The following is an 18,861-nucleotide window of genomic DNA, read 5'->3' on the forward strand; positions in this document are numbered from 1 at the left end:
TTTGTCACTTGCTGATAACTAGTTGAAATACCATTATCCCCTTGTAACAGCTTTAAGAAATAGCCTTTTAAAGGCATACATTGTGTACCTCTTTTCTTATCCCCTGCTTTATATAATACAGATTACATAAAGGCTGACAAATCCACAGTTATAGAAGCATTAAGCATTGGCTGTATTGAAAATTTTTTAGTTCTAATACTAGCAGTACAGGGTTACAGAGCATAATTTTTAACACTTAGTTGCAGGTATAGTAAGTATAGTATGTTTCATGGATTGGAGAAAAATGGGTATTTTTGTCTTGAAATTTACTACTGACAACCTAATCTGAACAGTTCTGCTAAGCATTGATGTTAGAAAGAAAAGTAAAAACCAAACTTTATTGTTGCTTTTTACCATTTGGTAACATTTTTACACACAGGCTTCGATCTTCAGAATACCCTGGATTCAGTAGAAAAACCTTTTAAATGAAGTTTTGTACAATAGAAACTTCTCAGCAGTCAAAATTTAGACTGTAAAAAAATACATGCAAAACATACTTTTCTGAAAACACTTAACTTTGAACAAAGCACCGAACTACACAAATGCAGAATGAAAACAGCATTTCAACTCCACCAAAAGTAGTCATCATAAAAGGTGTAAAAGTCACCTAACTTCACTAGGCACTGTTCACTTTTTAAACAGGAGACAATAAAAAATATTGTCCACAAACAATATCCCAACTTTAGGGTAGGTTTCAGAAAGTCTTCATCTTCATGCTTTAATAGCGACCTAGGAAGAAATAATAATCAGTCTCTCAGTATTGAAGCATATTTATCAAGTATACTTTAATGTTGAGACTTTCAGACTATTCTACCATTCGAAAATTCTATGCATCAGATTCTCTCCTGTAAAAATAGAGGAAGACTCTCCTATTAAGGGTTACACTAGAAATCAAAGAACTGACATTAAATAGAAATAGCTATGGAAGTGTAACTTGACCCACAAGAACTAAGTTTTTAAAGCCACCCAATTGTTTCCAGGCTGTACAAAATTAGAAGCACTCCCCTTTAAAAAAAATGCTACAACAAATGGTGACCAGAATTTAGTATACATTTACTATTTTTGGGTTAGCAACAAGATTCCAAGATCATTTCAATATACTTCCTTGAAACTTACACAAAAATGGAGGGTATATGTTATAATATAGATAAAACTACCTGAATTAACTATCTGCCATAATTTAAATTCAAGAAGTTTATTGTAATACATAAAATCGTATCAAGGTAAAAACTTACGAGGTGAGTATGATCGAGATCTAGAACGCGATCTGTATCCTCCACGACTATAGTAAGGAGAAGGTGACCGCCTTCTGTAAACAAATGTCAAAACCATCTAAGACTCCATAGATTGAAGTTAGATTAAATGACAAAGATCACCAATAGTCATGTTATTTTCAAAGTCTGTTTTAAATACAAAAACCACTAAACCCAAACACCTTTTGATGAACTCCCAAAATAAATTTTACTAGTGCTTCAAAGTGGTTTTGTAAGACTTGTATATTCACTTGCTTATTGAGATGCTCATTAAAAGCTAACAAAAATGCAATAGTACAAAAAAAAATAGCTATAACGAATGAAAACTTAAATAAATGCTTATCAGTGACCTTAATTTGTACTATCTCATGTTAAGGTTCAAAATGGTGCCACTGAGTAATTGCCTAGTATAAGCCCAATTCATTTCTGTAAACATAAAATGAAGTCATGTATATACACACTATCACTGGTTCCAGTTTTAGTATTTTATGAATTTCATGCAATCCAATTTGTGTATGCAACTTGTAATTAACTACTAAAACATACTTCTAGTAAAACCAAGTGTCTTTAGGTGAGCCATTTTACTGTGCAGATTTTAAATACTTTGCCATACCTGTAAATCTGATCCCTATCTTGAGCAGCTCTCCATCCTCCTCCTCCTCCACCACCTCCTCTGTAAAGGCAGAAAAGCAACACATTTCTTTTTAAAGTTTTAAAAATGATACATTTATACAGTAAAATTAGAACTCCCAGAGAAGTGAAAAGTAGTTTTTAAATAAGTGATTTAAGTGCTACCTTTGCCACCCTTTTTACAAACTGGCATAGAGCTCTCTCTGGTGGCTAAAATGAGTAACAGAACAAATTACATTTCTAAAGTAAATGCTTAACTGAATTAAAACCTGAAAGTTTAACGTTCTAAGCCCCCACATAGATTAATCCCTAAGTGCCAATTAACACACAAATGTTCTCTCAAAAAAAGTTTTTGTTGGGGATAAAATGCTGGACCATAGTATCAGAAGCATGCTTAAAGGTTTACTTCCACAGATAGTAGGCTGACCATTTTAACTTCTTTAAACATTCCAAATAATGTACCAAAAAAAAAAAAAAAAAAGGCCCCCACACCTCAATAAGGCATCAAGGATTACTATTGGGGTCAGTACCTATTATACAATTGACATTTTCACAAGCAAGACAGGGTCTAAGTGACCTGCTGCAGCTAAAATAATTTTACCCCATTTTTATCTTCAAAAGTATTCTAAGTATTTATTTCCATACTAACCCCCTAAAAAGAAAAACGTATAAAATCTTTTGGTAGTAAAAAAAAAAAAACTTCTAGCCATTGTTTTGCTAAATTACTGCTCTTTAGCAGTTACTTCTTTGCACTCTTATAAGACTTAGCTTTTCCGTTTCTCCAGTGCATCATACATTAGAAACCATAAAAATGGCTTTATAAAGCAATGACTTTAAAAGGATTTCAGTTGGCTTACAACTTGACGTTTAAGAAAATACAGGGGCAGCCCGGGTGGCTCAGCAGTTTAGCGTCGCCTTCAGCCCAGAGCATTATCCTGGAGACCCAGGATGGAGTCCCACATCAGGCTCCCTGCAAGGAGCCTGCTTCGCCCTGTCTCTCATGAATAAAAATGTAAAAAGAAATTAAAAAAAAAATACATGTACATATTAAACTGACTAGACACTTAAACCTTAAAAAAAATCTAGGTTTCTGAAAAAAAGAAAAAAAATCTAGGTTTCTGTATTTAATATATAAAAAGTGATTTTAATAAAGATGAAAACTTAGGTGTAGCACTGCCTTAAATTATGTTGCAACTGATTCAGGAGGAGATACTTCTTTTAATTTTTGGCAACTTAAATCTCATTTTATGGTTACCTTACCTGTATGATCTGCTATAGTAGTCACGATCATCATAGCCTCGATCATATCCTCTGTCATAGTAATCCCGACGGCGTGAGCTGCCACTATGAATAATAATATACCTTCATAAGATACCTTATGTCATTCCTTCCCTATTTAACTACATATGACTGTTACTGTTTAAAACTGTTCAGACAATAGCACGATGGCTCATTTGGGTCTTGGAGGCCACAGCTGAGCTCTAAAGACATGACTGGACAACTGCTTCAAGTATAATCTCTTTACTCTCCTTTATTGGGCAAAAAATGAAGATCATTTTCTAATAAATATTACCCTAATTAATTCATAGATGGGCCTTTTCTAATAGGAAAGTTAACTGGAAAACAATATTCCTGGTTTAAGATTCCACTGACATTAGATAAACACTGTCCTTTCTCTGGCCCCTATAATAATGTAGATAAATATATATTTAAAAAACGACCTAAAAACAACAAAAAAACTTTTGGTTAAGGGATACACACATTCTGCTAAACTTGCCTTCAAAAGTTTATTTGTTAAGCCCACATATTCTCCTAGGAGGGAAAATTAAAATATTTGGATGAATGTCGTTTCAGAAGTGAGAATATTTAAAGAAAAACTAAAACATGCACACAAGTAATGTTACAAAGCTGACTTTACTATAATAATTAAGATTCCATTATGAAAAAATGTTCTAATCAAGACTATTAATTACCAATTACAGTGTGCAGCACAAGTACCATGTCTCCACTGATTATTCTTTTGAACAGTTTTACGGAGTTAAAAAAAAAAAAAAAAAAAGCCCAGAATGATCTATGGCATTATAGTCATAGTTCCAAGGACTATAATGTCCTAGTCCACTATAGTCCTAGTGGCAGGACTGGATGAAACGTCAGACTTTCTCCTAGTACATAGAGTTCTTACAGAAAATGCACTCAGCCATCCATCTTTATCTTAAAAAGAAAACTTACTAGGTAGGTCTCCCCATGTAAATTCCTGGTGTTGGGGTATGTGGTCTTTTTGTTATAGAGAAATCAACTCTGATCCTACGTCCATCAAGCTCCATTCCATTGGCACGCTCTTTTGCCTTCGAAAGATACATTAAGTTATTATGTACACCCTGGACGAAGCCACGAACTATCCACTAAACTATAAATTAGATTTTTCTACATATTTATAAGTAAATGTATAAATAAACATACCCTAAAAAAATTGTCCTATCCAAGTTCATTAGTACTTAAGAGTCAATAGTAGCACTATTTTACAAAGATACAGGTAGACTTTTAACTTACTTCCTTGGCATCGTCTACATTTTCAAAATATACAAAGGCAAATCCTCTGGAACGCCTAGATTGCTGGTCATATACAATAGACACGTCAGCAATGGGGCCATATTTAGAGAACACTTCTCTTAGATCTCTTTCTGTAGTGTACAAGCTCAATCCAAATACTCCAAGACAGCAGTTGGGGTCAGGATTTGCCTAGAAATGGGAAAATAAATTTTAAACTTCAAAATTTATCATAAACCAAAGTTAAAATAAATTACCTCAAATGTCACTAATAAAGTAGATTTAAATCAACAATTAGAATTAAAAAAATAAAAAAGATTATTCATGAGAGAGACATGCAGAGGGAAAAGCAGACTCCCTGTGGGGGAGCCTGATGCGGGACTCAGTCACAGAGCTCCAGGATCATGCCCCAAGGCAAAGGCAGACACTCAACTGCTGAGCCAACCAGGCATACCAACAATTAGAATTTAAAATTAGTGTTATGGCAATAGCTGCAAGCATTAAAAACAGGCAGAAAAGGGGCACCTGGGTGCTCAGTTGGTTAGGCACCCGACTCTTGATTTTGGCTCACATCATGATCTCCGGGTTGAGATCAAGCCCCACATGGGATCCCATGCTAACTATGGAACCTGGTTGAAGAATCCCTCCCTCTGCCCCCCAAGCCCCCCAAGAATGGGCAGAAAAACGGCAAAATGAAGTTCACCCTCAGAATTAAACCCGTGTGTGAATGGAGGAGGAAACAGGGACTCATACTAGTGAATATCAAAACTGGCATTTTTGTGGTGGGAAACAGGAGGGGGAATTTACCCAAGGGATTCACATCCTAGGAATTTATTCTAAGCATAAGAATAGCATTATCTCTATAAGCTAAAAGGAAAAACAAAGTACTCAAAATGAACTCACTTAAAATTAAAATGGGAAAACCAAGAAAGCATTCTAAAAAAATAATAAAGCTAACCCAGAAAAATCCAATATTAGTATGGTACATACCAACATGTTATGAGACCTAACATTAGTATTTTAACAGTAATGCAAAAAGTGGATTTCCTATTTGATGAGCCGAGCCACACCGTCATGTCTTGCTTACGTGTGACTGATTGACAAAATGTACACCATTACCTAAGTATCTTTGAAGAGACTATCCTCAAAACACTAAAAAGTCTCTAAAGAACTCGTGTATTCACCGCTAAAGGTCCATTAACAAATATAATCAGTCATTTCAAAACAAAAGGAAACTGCTTCAACAATAATTTTTTCACCTTACCCGATTCCCAACATGACGCCTGCGAGTAGACATGGGAGAGTGACTGTGGCTATGCCGTCTTCGATAATCTCGACTGTAAGACCTGCTACGGGATCGTCTATGGGAGCGGGACCGAGATCTTGATCTTGTATAATGCCTTCGAGAACTTCTTCTGGATCTAGACCTGTAAGACAAAGGCTTCAAGGTCATAACTAAGTAACTGGTAAGATGCAGCTTTCACTTCTTCTAATTAATCTAGAGTTAAAGTGATAGAACACAACTCAGACATACACTAACAGGAGATCAAGATTTTTCTAATTTATCTACAGTCATCTCAATTCTGTTAGGAAGAGCTCCAAACCACTACCAGCTCTCTTCCATTTAAGATAATTAAGATCAAGGAGATCAAAACTAACATGCTCAAGACGAACACTCAAAAATTTCATACTCATAAGACATGCAGCACTTCACACTAGCTTGATTTGTGGCCACTTTCCCCCTCAGAATACCACCCTCTATTTTTCAGCTTCTCCCATTATGCCCATCATTCACTTAAGGTAAAATCACCATCACCATAGTTTTCCTCCAGCAGTGTTTTAAAACCAATCAATTGCTCTTAACTACAGTGATCATATGAACTGTCATCTAAACCAGACAGGATACATTTAAGAAAGAAAAGAAGTACAGTTAATTATGCCTGACAATAGGCATAAACTGGGGCTTGTCCTGGGCAAAGGAGGACATATAGCCTACTATTCATCAACATTAAAAAAAAAAAAAAAAGGCGCTGTGTTAAGGTATTTTTGTTTTGTACACACATGTATATTAGACTACACCTATTTATCAAGAATTGTAGTTACGAAAGCCAATGTTCTGCAGTCTGTCATACCTAAACTCATCGTGAATCCTCACAATTCTGAAGAACTACTGCTCACTAACTCGCCTTTTAAAGATAAGGAAGTTAAGGTGGAAAAAGGTTAAGTATCTGCCCAAGCCAGAAAAAATAGAGGTAAGATTTGAACCCTAACGCCAAAAGCCCAGGCTCTTAACCACTTAGTCTTCTGTCTCAGAACTTATGATTAAGTTCATTGCTAGTACCAATATTAAATAAGCCAACAAATGATCTAACCCTCTCTATCTTCCTAATTTTCAAAGCACACACCAATTTCAAAGCTAAGAGTAACAGAAGAAAATCCCAAGACAGTCTTTCTTACCTAGATTCAGATCTGGACCTGGACTTTGATCTGGAACGCCTGGAATCTTCCTTGGAGCGAGACCTTGCAGGGGTATGCCTTGCAGATTTCCCAGATCCATGAGCACTTCCACTTCTGGAAGCAGAACGGGATTCCTACACGTAGATGTCAAAAGTTTAATTTGTATACTTTCTGGGCAACTTTAAAAAACAAATAAGCTGCTGTGAGATAAATGGTGAGGGAAAGCAATCCCCTTCCAAGATAAGAAAAACATAGGTAAGGGCAGGAATTGAATATACCTGGTATATTTACATTGCTCCAACTGACATAGGCCAATTAACTTAAACTTCCACCTTTTCTGGAGCAGGGATAAGAGTTAACTGACCCCACTCTTCAGAAAGGGGTGCCAAAGCCAAGCAGTTAAGGGAACTGTCCAAGGATTGTGTTTTGGGATTGTTACTCCATAAAGACTAGGGTGAGAAAGAATCTTATTAACTATGACACCTGTACCTTATACCTATATTTCAATCAAGTTGCCATCAATAAAACAAAATCCTTTGAGAGACTCACAAAACTTACTTTTAAAATTCCTTTTTTTCCCATAAGACCTCAAACTTCAAGTTATATTTATTATTGAGTGGAGAAAAATCGAGGCAGGGGACAATCTGCTTCAAGTCCTAGCAAAAGGCAGAAACTTAGTGGAAAGCAAGGACCAGCCTGAAGAACACTAAACCTTATTCCATCTAACCATGGTGGGAGGGCCTTAAGAATCTCAAAGCAACCAGATGGAGCCATGGCAGAAAGGTAGTAACTGTACAGAAGGAAGAGCTGAAAGAGTGCCAGAAATCTACAGCTTCCCTGGCTAAATGGAGATGAACCAGGGCAAACTGATAGGGATCAAGGAATAAATAACTAGGAAAGGTACATAAAGGACATATTAAAACAAGAACAGATTAAATCAGGGGCTCTATCTGGGTCCAGGAAGGGAGGGAGTTCAGAATTGTACATAAAAACCAAAGTCTAGGTATATACTGTATAGCTTTCCCATCAAAACTAGACTACCTGGTAGATAAATGGCACAGTAATGAAGATCTCTAAAGAAATCAGAGAAAGAATGGGTAGTAAACAGGGTAACTGGTTCATCAATGAGCCAAAGCATACAGTCAACTCAGCAGAAAAGACAACCATATAAAATAATGGAACTAAGGAAATATTCTGCCAAGGCACCAAAACAGAAACAGCGGATTAAGAGAACAAACCCACTGAGGCTGATAGCTAAGGTATGTATATCAAAGAAGACAACCTTATTTCAGGTTATCCAACTTAAGGCATATTAAAAGGCATCAAGTCTAGTAAAGCCTTTCTACCCAAGATAAAGCAGAAATGGCCAGACTCAAAAGGAACCAAAACATTACAGTAAGTCTTTGGAGGGGGGTAAGACTTTATGTTGAAACTATTGGATAAAAGTGATCACAGGAGACCTCCCTGTGTGGTAGATTTTCAGAGTATTCTGGACATTCTTAAAAAGAATAGCATAGGATATTAAATTATAGTTACAGCCTTTTTAGATTACATTCTGTGTTCTACAACATGAGGGGAGAAAATTTGAAAGATCACTTCTATGATGCTCAGGGAAAAAAAGTTATATGCAATACAAAAGAAACTCAAGTTTAGAATAGGAAAGAAAGTAACTCAGCCAGCAAAACAACTTCTGGTCTCTAGGCCTGAAAACAATTCTAGAAAACTTCCCAGTTAAGACTTCATTATATAAAACACGGTGTGAAGGGACATAAAATGTGACCGCCTCCTCTCCATCCCCCCATGAGTGACTGTAAAAAGATTCAAAGAAAAAGATGATATTCTTATTAGTGAAAACAGCTACCTTTAACAACAAGGAATGGTTAAAGGTGTACTGCAGCTTTAGGGACCCCAATAAATAATCTCTTGGCATTCTCTGGGAAATATTCTGCATACTCAGACATTTAAAAGCACAATCCACTGCCCTCCTCTCCTTGGACAAAGAAATTCTCAATAATAGGGGTGTGGTTTCTGACATCACAGGCAAAAGCAAATCTAAAAGAAAAACTAGAAAACAGGGACCCCCAAGGTTAACTGCCTTTGTTTATTTCAATGCTAGAAATGATTACTTCATGGAATGATTATAGCTGTTACTGTAAACCAAAGAAAACAGTTTACTCTGGAAAAGAGAGCGGAATATGCTCACCTTAACTCCCAATAAGAGTTAAAAGATTACCAATAAAATACTTGTAGTCAACAAATAGTAAGCCCAGTGGCCAAAATATAAAAGAAGAGAGGATAGGAAGATCTTTTTAAGCCTCTTGCTTCACTAAACAGAAAAACCTTATTCTAACCTGCTTTACTAGTCTGCTCACACTAAGAAAAGAAGATAAAGGGCCAAAGACACATTATCTGTGAAACTCTAAGCTTTTCTCTCAGGCCCTAAAACTGACTGGCTATATGCATATACATTTTGTGAGCAATCACTTCTTAGACCAGGAATAGAAACACCAGCCAAAAATGCAAAGACTTTCCCTTTTATAATACTGAAGCTTGGTTAGACCAACACCTAAACAATGTCTCTATCTCTTCCCACCTTTCGTGTCAAGGATGTTTCTTAAAGAAGTTAAACCCCTTTTTGTAGTTATGCTGGCCATTAACTGGTTTGAAAACATATTCAAGAAAATTTAGCCTGTCCAGAAGAAAGGAGACCTAAATTAGGCAAATCTAAATTCAAAGTTAACTTTAAACCTTAATCAGTGGGCAAATCTACACAACCAACTGGGAAAGCCTCCTCACAAAGAAAACTCTAAAGTCCACTCACAGGGCTGAAAAATTTTGTGTCAATGCATTAAAACCCTACCAAAAACACTACTCTGGACATTAATACCTCAAGCAAAAGGACCATGAACTTAATAAACATAAAGCCAAAAAATTCCCTGAATTTTTGCTCAGAGAATCAAGTTTTTATAGATTGGATCTTAGTCATATACTAACAATATAGAACGTAAAAAGAGCAGGTCAGGAAAAAACCTAATCCTTTCAACAAAATAACTTCATCTTCCTATTCCAAGAATGGCAGTATCTTAGACATTTTTGAAAGAGATGAAGTAGAAACCATGTGAATCAAATCATTAAGTTTCTCCTGTATTATTTTAGAAACTGGATTCAATTATTTAGATTTTAAAAGTGGCTCTTAAACAGAGATAATGCAGTAAACCTACACAGCATTTAAGAATACAGGTCCCTAAACTAAAGCTCATTTTAGTAATTCTGGAGTTGACCATTTCCTATGAGCACCATACAAGATGCTAATTAAAGCCTAATTATTTATTCAATTTCAGAGTATTATATTTCCTACTTACTGATTTTTCTTGGCAAAAGCATCTTCCTCGAACTTTCTCTCATTTTCTCTGTTCCACCTGCCCAGGACAAGAGGCCCATCCATCTCCCTCTTACCACCCTAATAACTAGGACAGGATGAGAGAAGGAGGCACTGTCATACTCCAAGATGCTTTGGCCAAGGGGTGGTGGTGGGGGAAACCCTGAAGGACAGTCCACCAGCATCACTGTTTAGTTTTGCCATACATCTATCCAGCTTTGGCCATTTAATCAATTCCAAACTACTTTCCTTCCACATAGAGGCCTAATAGGTCTTTCCTCTTTTGGACAAGGACCTTTCAGATCTCCCGATAATAGAATACAAGGACTTAAACAGAGTATCTACTCACATCTCTTTTACCTTAGCTCTCTACCTAATCTGTAATGTAATTCAGAATACAAATTAACTTAATGTTACTTATACATGGCAAAAATATTTTACAAATAATTGGGACAAAACAAGTGCCGGATACTACCATAAATGGGAATAATTTTCTTCTCCTTGCAAAACACAAGAATTATAAAAAGTACAAATCTTCCATTGACAATTGGCCCTAAAAACCTCCAGAAAAGAGATCCTTCTAGAAATGTCACTTAAGCCACTTTTTCCAAGAGCTAGAAGATCTGAAAACTCTCAGAGAAAGTTTAGGTTATCTTCATTTCAGGAAGGAGAAGTGATACCCTTAGCTTTCCCAACAGAAGACAACTGTTGGTTAGCTACCACTGGATATAATTTTGACCCGTTACTTGTCGCATCCAACTGAAAAGTTAACATTACACTGATCACCTGGTTCTTTTATTCAACTAAAAACACACAGAAGGGGAAATAATAGAACTTTGAAAGTTTTTTTTCCCAGTTAGTGGGAGTGGGGAACCAGAATAAAGCTACTTTATAATCCATACCACTCACATCATTATAACAGTTGTTAATTGCAGAAAATGAGAAAAAGGAATAAAGCGGTTTTCAGAATGAAAAGCAACTACCACTATTGCCACCGAGTTAGAGATCCTGTTCACTTGTGTGACCCACCTCATTCTAAGGGAAGCTACTGTATTTTTTTTTTTAGCAGTAATCCTAGTCATTCAGCTGGAATAGGCATTAAACAGGAAAGAATTAAGAATCATCCTTGTGAATATAGAACCTGCAACTTAAAAGGTAGGGCCTAAGAGGTCATAGCTTTCCACTATGCCATCTGGAAAGAAAAATTTTCATTAATGCCAAAAGGAGCTAACTACCCTGTTCACTAGTTTGCTTAAATTTTGAGAGTTGGTTCTATAATTGTCCTGGCAACAGTCTCTGGGAAAACTATGACAAATATATTCCAACTCTGAAGGTACTCGCTCATGCCCCAGGACCAGCAGAGTCAGATGAAAAAATCTGGAGGGACAACATGAAGCAACTGTTACCCATGCTGGAGAGCTCATTCCTGCCTCATATTTGACTACAAAGGGTTATTTTTTTAAATTGCATTTCAATCATTTGACTAAGAAGTTAAAATTAGAATTACCTAATTTAAACGTTTCCCCTGGAAGGCACTTCTTTGCCCTGTATATATTTTCTTCTATTAAACAAATAATGCATGCATGTTTAGCAAAATATACAGGGACACATAAACAGACTAGTAATTACTTAGCGTAGTGCTTTCTGATTCCAGATTACTTCTTATCTTAACTTCATTTTTATTTCTTTTCTTCATTCTTCCGTTTCAAATTCTGACTTCTTTCATCTTCCCCACTTCACACAAATTGCTCAATATTCTACAAGTGGGACTTCTGGTCTGATAATTAGCATGCATTCTTTCTTTTATTTTTTCAAATTTCAGCTTCACTTATTCCTGAGCTTCAAATACTCATTTATAAAACTTGTCAAATGACGACTTCCGCATTTTCCTTCTTCAACATTAACCTTAATAGAAAAAGAACAGGATGAAGATATTTTAAAACTCCAGGATAAAATCCAGTGCCAAAACTGAAACTAGAAAAAAAATTCCCTTTTTTGGATTAAAAAAAAAAAAAGCTAGAGTATGCAGCTCAAAAAACTGAAACTAGCTTCCTGTTGGTTCTAAAATATCAGGTATCAACCTCAACTGTCTATTTCAAATTTTTTATCATGCTTAAATTGAAAGCGAAGTGCGCAACTGAACATTTGCTGTTCAATCTAACATTTAAGAACTTTACATTTCACACTTCTTACTTATTGTATTCATCAATAGAAAATGTCAAGTGTCAAAAGCACATTTCTAGTAAAAAAATGACACATTAATACAGAAGTGCAAGAAAGGAAAGCACGGACAATTCATTTGCACAATGACAAGGCTCAGGGTTGGAGAGGTTTTACAACTTGTGACTTGTCTAGATAATAAGGTAACAAAATGTATTTAATGTCACACACTTTTGTACTGCATGTTTAAAGAGCGCTGTAGAAGACAACATCAGGGAAATCAAAATTTGGACTGAAGTGCTCAAAACCCACCCTTAGAAAACTGCTCTAGTGACATTTTAAAATATGGTCTAACTACTAAATTTAGTACTAAAATCATAAAAAGACAAAATCAGGTCAACCAACTACTATATCCATGTAGCTATGAAGGAAAGCAGAACAAACTTGAATCCAACAGTGGTGTTTTCAAAGATTCCTGTAAATTCCCCCTCAATGAACAAAGTATTAAAATCTTCTGCAGTCCAAAGGAGAAACCCTACTTTTTAAAGGTGGCAATATTGAGAGAAAATTATAGCTCACCTCCTGAAATTAAAAACTCCACATCACTAAACAGATCAAAAAGTATTCTAGTGTCTGTTGAATACCTTCAACAAAATAGTCCTCACAAAGCATCCTCATTCTCCTTGTTATCCTGTACTTCACCTTATGATCTTTCATTTAACAATTTCCTCACTACTAGTTTTATTTTCTTTTGGGGTGAGCAAGGTTAAAGGTTCTTAAAAAAAAAAAAAAAAAAAAAAAAGGAAAAAAGCCATTATATATCCGGGCATAAAGACAACCATGGCTATCGTGGGAAGTGTTGTGATGTCTTTCCTAAGAAAGCACAAATTTCAGTCCAGTTTTTTTAAAAAGTCAATTATCGTTTAGTCCAGGAAAAAATTTAAATAGCTTTTTATTTAAGGGAGTCACAGTAATTGATTTTCTTTTAATATCCATCACTAAAATGTAATGGGAAATGTTTGCTGGCAGCACAAATGTAATCATGGAATCAGAATGCCCAAGCAGGTTTCCTCTTTAAGGCCACCTAAGGATAACATACTGATACAGGGCCTTAGATACATAAATATACTAGAACGGAGGCCAAAGCTCTAGGTATCGTAACTTTTCAATATGGACGCCTTCCTGCCTTTTTAATTATCCCTTCCCAACCATCTTCCTTTTATTTTTGAAGATCAAAACATGCTGGTAGATAATGTAAATATTAAGTTTATTTCAACTCAACTACTAACACTAAGCTCAAGTGGCCACTTTAACAAAACCAGACAACTAACTACTGGGGCTAATGTTATTGTCCATTTGGTTAAGAGATCCTACTTAGAAATAAGCAGAAACTTCTCCCATCATCAGCACAATTTTGGTTAAAATGACTCTAGGGATTACAACCGGAATTCAAATAACTTTTAAAAACGTGTATAAACTCCGTAGGGAACTGACAAGGTAATATTTTAAAACGTGAAACAGGGCAAAGAAAAATGTGCTGATCCTGCTATAAATTTAAAGGTTAATGCTCATATCAATGGACTATTTAATTTTCTGTGGTCAAACACTATCAGAAGATTGAGTGGAGAAAAAGCTTCAAAAGACAGAATATTCCTTGGCTCATCTGACTTGTAAGCCCATCTCTTGCATCAATAATAGACTCTGAAAAGGGGTCTCATACATGCATGCTGCAGTATTGGGCAATCTAAGTTGATCAAAGTAGCAATCCGAAAATAACTTCCACAACCCAATTCAAAAAGATTTTGGGGAATCTGAAAACTAATTTGCTATAGTGAAAACCTCTTTTGGGCTTAATTAAAAACAAAACTAAGTGACACCACCACCTAAAATTGGTTGTTAACCCACATCCCCAAAAAACTAAGCTTGGATAAAACACTTAAAATTTCCTGAACATCAATCTCTATTCCCTCTAAAAAATAAAAAATAAAATAAAAAAAAATTCACAAATGAAAACTAATCATAACAGAATGCAAAGGCTCAAAAAATATACACAATTGTAGGTCTGTTATTCTCTTGGGCAAAATGTGAACTATGAAATGTTAAGTTTATCACTTAGGTTTTGGGCTTTATTGGAGATAGAGGAAGAAAAGGTAAATGATATTAACATCTCTCATCACCGGATTCCTCTTTAATCGTTTGACAAAACGAGTACTTACCTTGTAATCACTTGTAATTTCAGTTTGAAAATGCCACCTTCTAGTTCCAGATAACATCAACATTAAAACCAAGAAAAATATTCTTCAACCTGGTTTCTTCAAGAGACTTGTACCTAACCAGACTCACAGTAAAACAAAGCAAACTATTTCCTCCCACTGGAAATTCAATCCTTTATTAAAGGAACTGGTGCGATGGCTGTAATTCTTTAGAAATAGATTGAGATGTTTCAGTTTTTGAAAATCAGAATTCAAAGTTAGGGGCTAAAAACAAAGAATACAGAAAGACAACCCAAGATTAAGCAGAAGAGAAAAACTGCAGAAATCTGAAAAGCAGTTTGATGGGATGGTATCCAGATGCTAATCATTTCCACAAAGAATAAGACTAAAGACAATGTACCTAACATTGCAAATATTACTTCTACAAAAACCATAGCCAATACCCTACCAGAATATTTTCTTAAACTGCTTGCTATTGTAATCTTGACAGCAGGACAGAAATCAAAACCATCTGGTCTATACAATAGTGTTTCCTTTGTGTCTGGATTCTAAGTATAGATGTATTTGCAGAATCTAAAGAAATTACAATCATTAGGAAGGTAGAACATTAAACTAGTAACAAGACCACACAAACATCGCATATCCTAAATATTATGACCATTACTGGTCCTTAAAGATTACCCAAGTATCACCATGTACCTCACCTCCAAACTTGCAGCCAACTCTTATATTCTTACTTGTCCAGATTGTGACACAACTGCTATGAATACTTCTTTTTGCAAAGGTGGTCAACTATTCCCCAAAAATGCTTGCCAGTAATTTTTGGAAAGTACTGGAAAAGAACTATACTCGGAAATGAAAAATTTTATTTTGCACAAGTTCGGCTACATCAAGGAAGTGACTCTAGAGACATTTTAATTTAAATCTATCAACGTTCATGAGAAATGTTCCACAACTACTCTGCCATAACTAAAATGTGATGTGGACAAAAATTCTAGAATATACCGTGAGTACGCATTTAAAACGAAATAGGGGCACACACTGAACCACTGTTCTAAGTGTCAGTATATTCACTCAATAGGGGTGATCAAACAGAACAATTTATTGTACACATGCAACCAGCCTATTTAGGAAGTGAACTTCTAAAGTTTAAAGAAATGGGGAAAAAATACTTCCGGAACTATGCTGGGGCTTCAGGAACAGAGACGTCTCAATTCTGGACTGCTAAATTAAGGGAGGGTTGGGTGGAATTCCAGCCAAACCAAGGAGATTTGTATTACACGTGATTACATTAATGGTACCAATCAGGCTTTTACTAATGACTTACATCAAGTTTGATAGGTTTAAGGGTCTAGAGTGGATTTACTACAATTTTTCAGGCTCCAGAGACGCTATTAACAGGTATGTCCAAGATTATTACCCTGAATCCAACTTTTTCACGGCTTTCAGTTCAAAGGATGTTTTTAGCCAATCAGACCTGTTACAAACACTTAAGTCTTGTTTATGGCATCATATCTAATCTGTTCCATTAAGCTTTAGGGTTTTGCCAGAGTTCTTTAGGAATCACAACCTTTTTTAAGGTCTATTCTAATCTCTTCGGCTTCCAATACACCAATTGGAAAGCAATCTACATACAAAACAAAATGCCAAATAAAACTACGAAGTTTAGAAATGCTTCCAGGACTCAAAACTTATGTAAGGAAAAAAAAAATCAATTTCTAACATGTAACTTTCCTTTATAAGAATTTAGCGAATACCTAACCTATGTAAACAAAATTGTGGAAAAAACAAGGATTTATATTTTTAACCAGAAAAAAAAAATCAAAAAATGTCAAATTATTAGGATGGCAACCCAGAGCTGTTTCAAGCCAGGAACCTACCTTCAGCAATTTCCTCCCTTATGTAAAATACGACAATTTATTTTTGGGCAATGTTCGTTTTCACAAGCACACCATTCCAAGTAACTTATTCAGGTATATTCAACTAAGAGCGCTTCTCAGAAACCGGCCATTTTGTATTCTCTTCGCAGCGCAAAAAAGTACTCAGTAATTGTTTAAGAAAACCGAAGACTTAAAAGTTATCATTTGCTTCCCCCGTTCCAAACACCGATGACTAGATTCAACGGTATATAGTCAACTGGTAGAATCAGCAATCACTGCTTAACAATTTGTAGGTTGGGTCCAAACTTTCTTACGGTGGACAGCAAGAGCTTAAAAATACTCGTACAGGCACTGATGTTGGTGCAACCAACCGTCTTAAAGGAAAATGTAAAAAGCCAGTATTCTCTGAATAGGTGAAGCCTCATTACTCAAGTTAAATCAGATTTGGTTCCAAAATTACACAGTAAATTTTACAAAGTTTCAGGGCCTAAGACAGGAAGTTTTTAAAAAATGCCCTCTTAATGAAGGGCCCCAAATCGGTTTCATAGAAGTTTGCTAGTGTATTTGAATAGATTTACCTGACGACCGCTATTGAGATCTTAGGATGGCACTAGAAGGCAAAACTTAAGTCAACTGTCAAAGCACCCAACTTCTTTATCCTTACCAAGTTAAAAAAAAATCAAGGTCTCTGGTGCTTTTCATTAATCTCACTCGAAGAAATTCTCCATATCCTCCGAATGCCCGAGATTGACAAGCTTTGTGTATTTTTGCATCTTCATGAATACCCAAGGCTTGCAACCACGCTTTATTTACCACACGCTTTTTAAGCCCGGAAGCGGTCTTATTCCCGCAATCTAATCAAACCACTACCGAACTCAACATTTGGGTTAAGTGGAGGCAAAGTCAAAGTGTACCAACATAAGCTGTGGCTCACACAAGTAGAATGCCTCAAAACAAAGGAAATAACGGCGCCATACATGGTTGCCCGTCAGTTTCTTCTACACAGTCCCCTAGAAAATAAATATCTGCTCCATAAAACAAGAAAACCTCTGTAGCCTCAGGGTGTCGTCCATCGGATACCGATAACGATTTTTTCCTTTGAAAGAAAACACTTTCGATATCGGAAAAAAGCACTCCCTTTAGGCCAGACAAAAAGCCCGCGCGAAACCCCCTCTAACGGGCCCAGAACTTGTCTACCTCGGATTAGTTTCCCCGACGTAAAAAAGGCCCAAGAACACCCCAGACTCCGTCTTTTCGGGGTCCACAAAACGATTCTAAAGCTAAACGATGGGCCAACCCTCCCAGAGAACGCTGCCTTCCTCCCCCCGCTCGGTCTGTGAGGCGCGGGCCCGCCTTGACGCGCGGCTGCTCCGCCATTTTGTGCCTCTGGCAGCTCGCCCGGCCAGCCGGCCCAAGATGGCGGCAGCGAGGCTTCGCAGGAGAGCAACGGCGAAATGAGATACCGCTCCCCTCCCCCAACACCAAGGGGACGCAGCGGCCATTTTTAATCTTTCTCCCCTCTTCTAACGGAAAAAAACCGCCGTCTCGACTTGCGGGCCACACAAACCCGCCAGTGGCCTACTTCGTGACTAACGACACTATTCGCAAGGGCTTTTAAAACCCCACTCCTGTGCTTCCAAGACTCAGACTTCGGAGTCTAAATCGCCCGTCTCCGGAGCCGAGGCCGACGGGCCTGGGAAGAGATGCAAGCTGGAACCACACGGCCGCCCCCTGCACCACCTCTACGTACCCGCTCGCCGTAGTTCTGCTCGCCGCTGTCGCTCATGACTCCTAGCTGCTGTCGCCGCTCGACGGGCTTCAATCGAAGCTGCCAACCTCTGGCGCCTTCTGTATAGAGGCTCCGCCGCAGCCTCACAGAACGCACGGGCTCCCGAGCCGCCGAGTACCGAAGCGCTCCGCACCGCCTCCGCACGGGCTCTAAGTCTGCCGGACGTGACGCGGCGCTCCTTAAGCCGGCTCCTCCCCTTTCAGAACGCGCGCTTTCTTGGCCCCGCCCCTCGGCGCTCGGTCTTCCCTTTCTAGCGGCGGCGCGTCCGGAACCGGACGTGACGTAAGCCTCGCAGCCCGCCCAGCCCCACCCACCATCTCTGGGTCTCAGCGAGGCGGGAAAGTAAGCGTGCTGGACGGCCTGCGCCTGCGGTTGGTGGTCGCCGAGGGGCGTGGTGATGTCACCGGCCACGCCCTCATCTCTTCTGGAACTTTCCAGGGAAAGCGTCGCGGCGGTGGGAAGGAGGAGATGCCCTTTTTTCCCATCCTTGATTCCTTTCTTGTGCTTATTAGTT

The 18,861-nt window shown here is 37.5% G+C and overlaps 1 protein-coding gene across 5 annotated transcripts; it reads right to left on the reverse strand.

Moving 5' to 3' along the window:
• Window positions 1-344: 344 nt before the first annotated feature.
• On the reverse strand, window positions 345-18,603 carry TRA2B (transformer 2 beta homolog). Of its 5 annotated transcripts, none has more exons than XM_025451209.3 (9): window positions 18,309-18,603; window positions 6,927-7,060; window positions 5,734-5,896; window positions 4,473-4,661; window positions 4,152-4,267; window positions 3,183-3,266; window positions 1,906-1,965; window positions 1,275-1,345; window positions 345-768 (listed from the first exon to the last, which is right to left on the reverse strand). In XM_025451209.3, exons 1-9 carry the CDS (start codon window positions 18,342-18,344, stop codon window positions 758-760), a joined length of 864 nt encoding a protein of 287 aa, XP_025306994.1. In that variant the 5' UTR covers window positions 18,345-18,603; the 3' UTR covers window positions 345-757. The 5 variants fall into 5 exon arrangements, with proteins under 5 accessions (XP_025306994.1, XP_025306993.1, XP_048961699.1 ...); XM_025451208.3 differs by having other exon boundaries at window positions 1,275-1,348; XM_049105742.1 differs by lacking the exon at window positions 18,309-18,603 and adding an exon at window positions 11,935-12,210 and having other exon boundaries at window positions 1,275-1,348.
• Between the last annotated feature and the right edge of the window lie 258 nt (window positions 18,604-18,861).

The sequence above is a fragment of the Canis lupus genome, chromosome 34 (genome assembly GCF_003254725.2).
Source record: "Canis lupus dingo isolate Sandy chromosome 34, ASM325472v2, whole genome shotgun sequence".
Classification (NCBI taxonomy): domain Eukaryota; kingdom Metazoa; phylum Chordata; class Mammalia; order Carnivora; family Canidae; genus Canis; species Canis lupus.

Coding starts and splice junctions, on each gene's coding strand:
- TRA2B (XM_025451208.3), bottom strand. CDS start 18,344: ATGAGCGACAGCGGCGAGCAGAACTACGGCGAGCGG. Junction 4,662..5,733: donor GGCGTCATGTTGGGAATCGG/GTAAGGTGAAAA, acceptor TCCCATTTCTAG/GCAAATCCTGACCCCAACTG. Junction 3,267..4,151: donor TACATGGGGAGACCTACCTA/GTAAGTTTTCTT, acceptor TATTATTCATAG/TGGCAGCTCACGCCGTCGGG.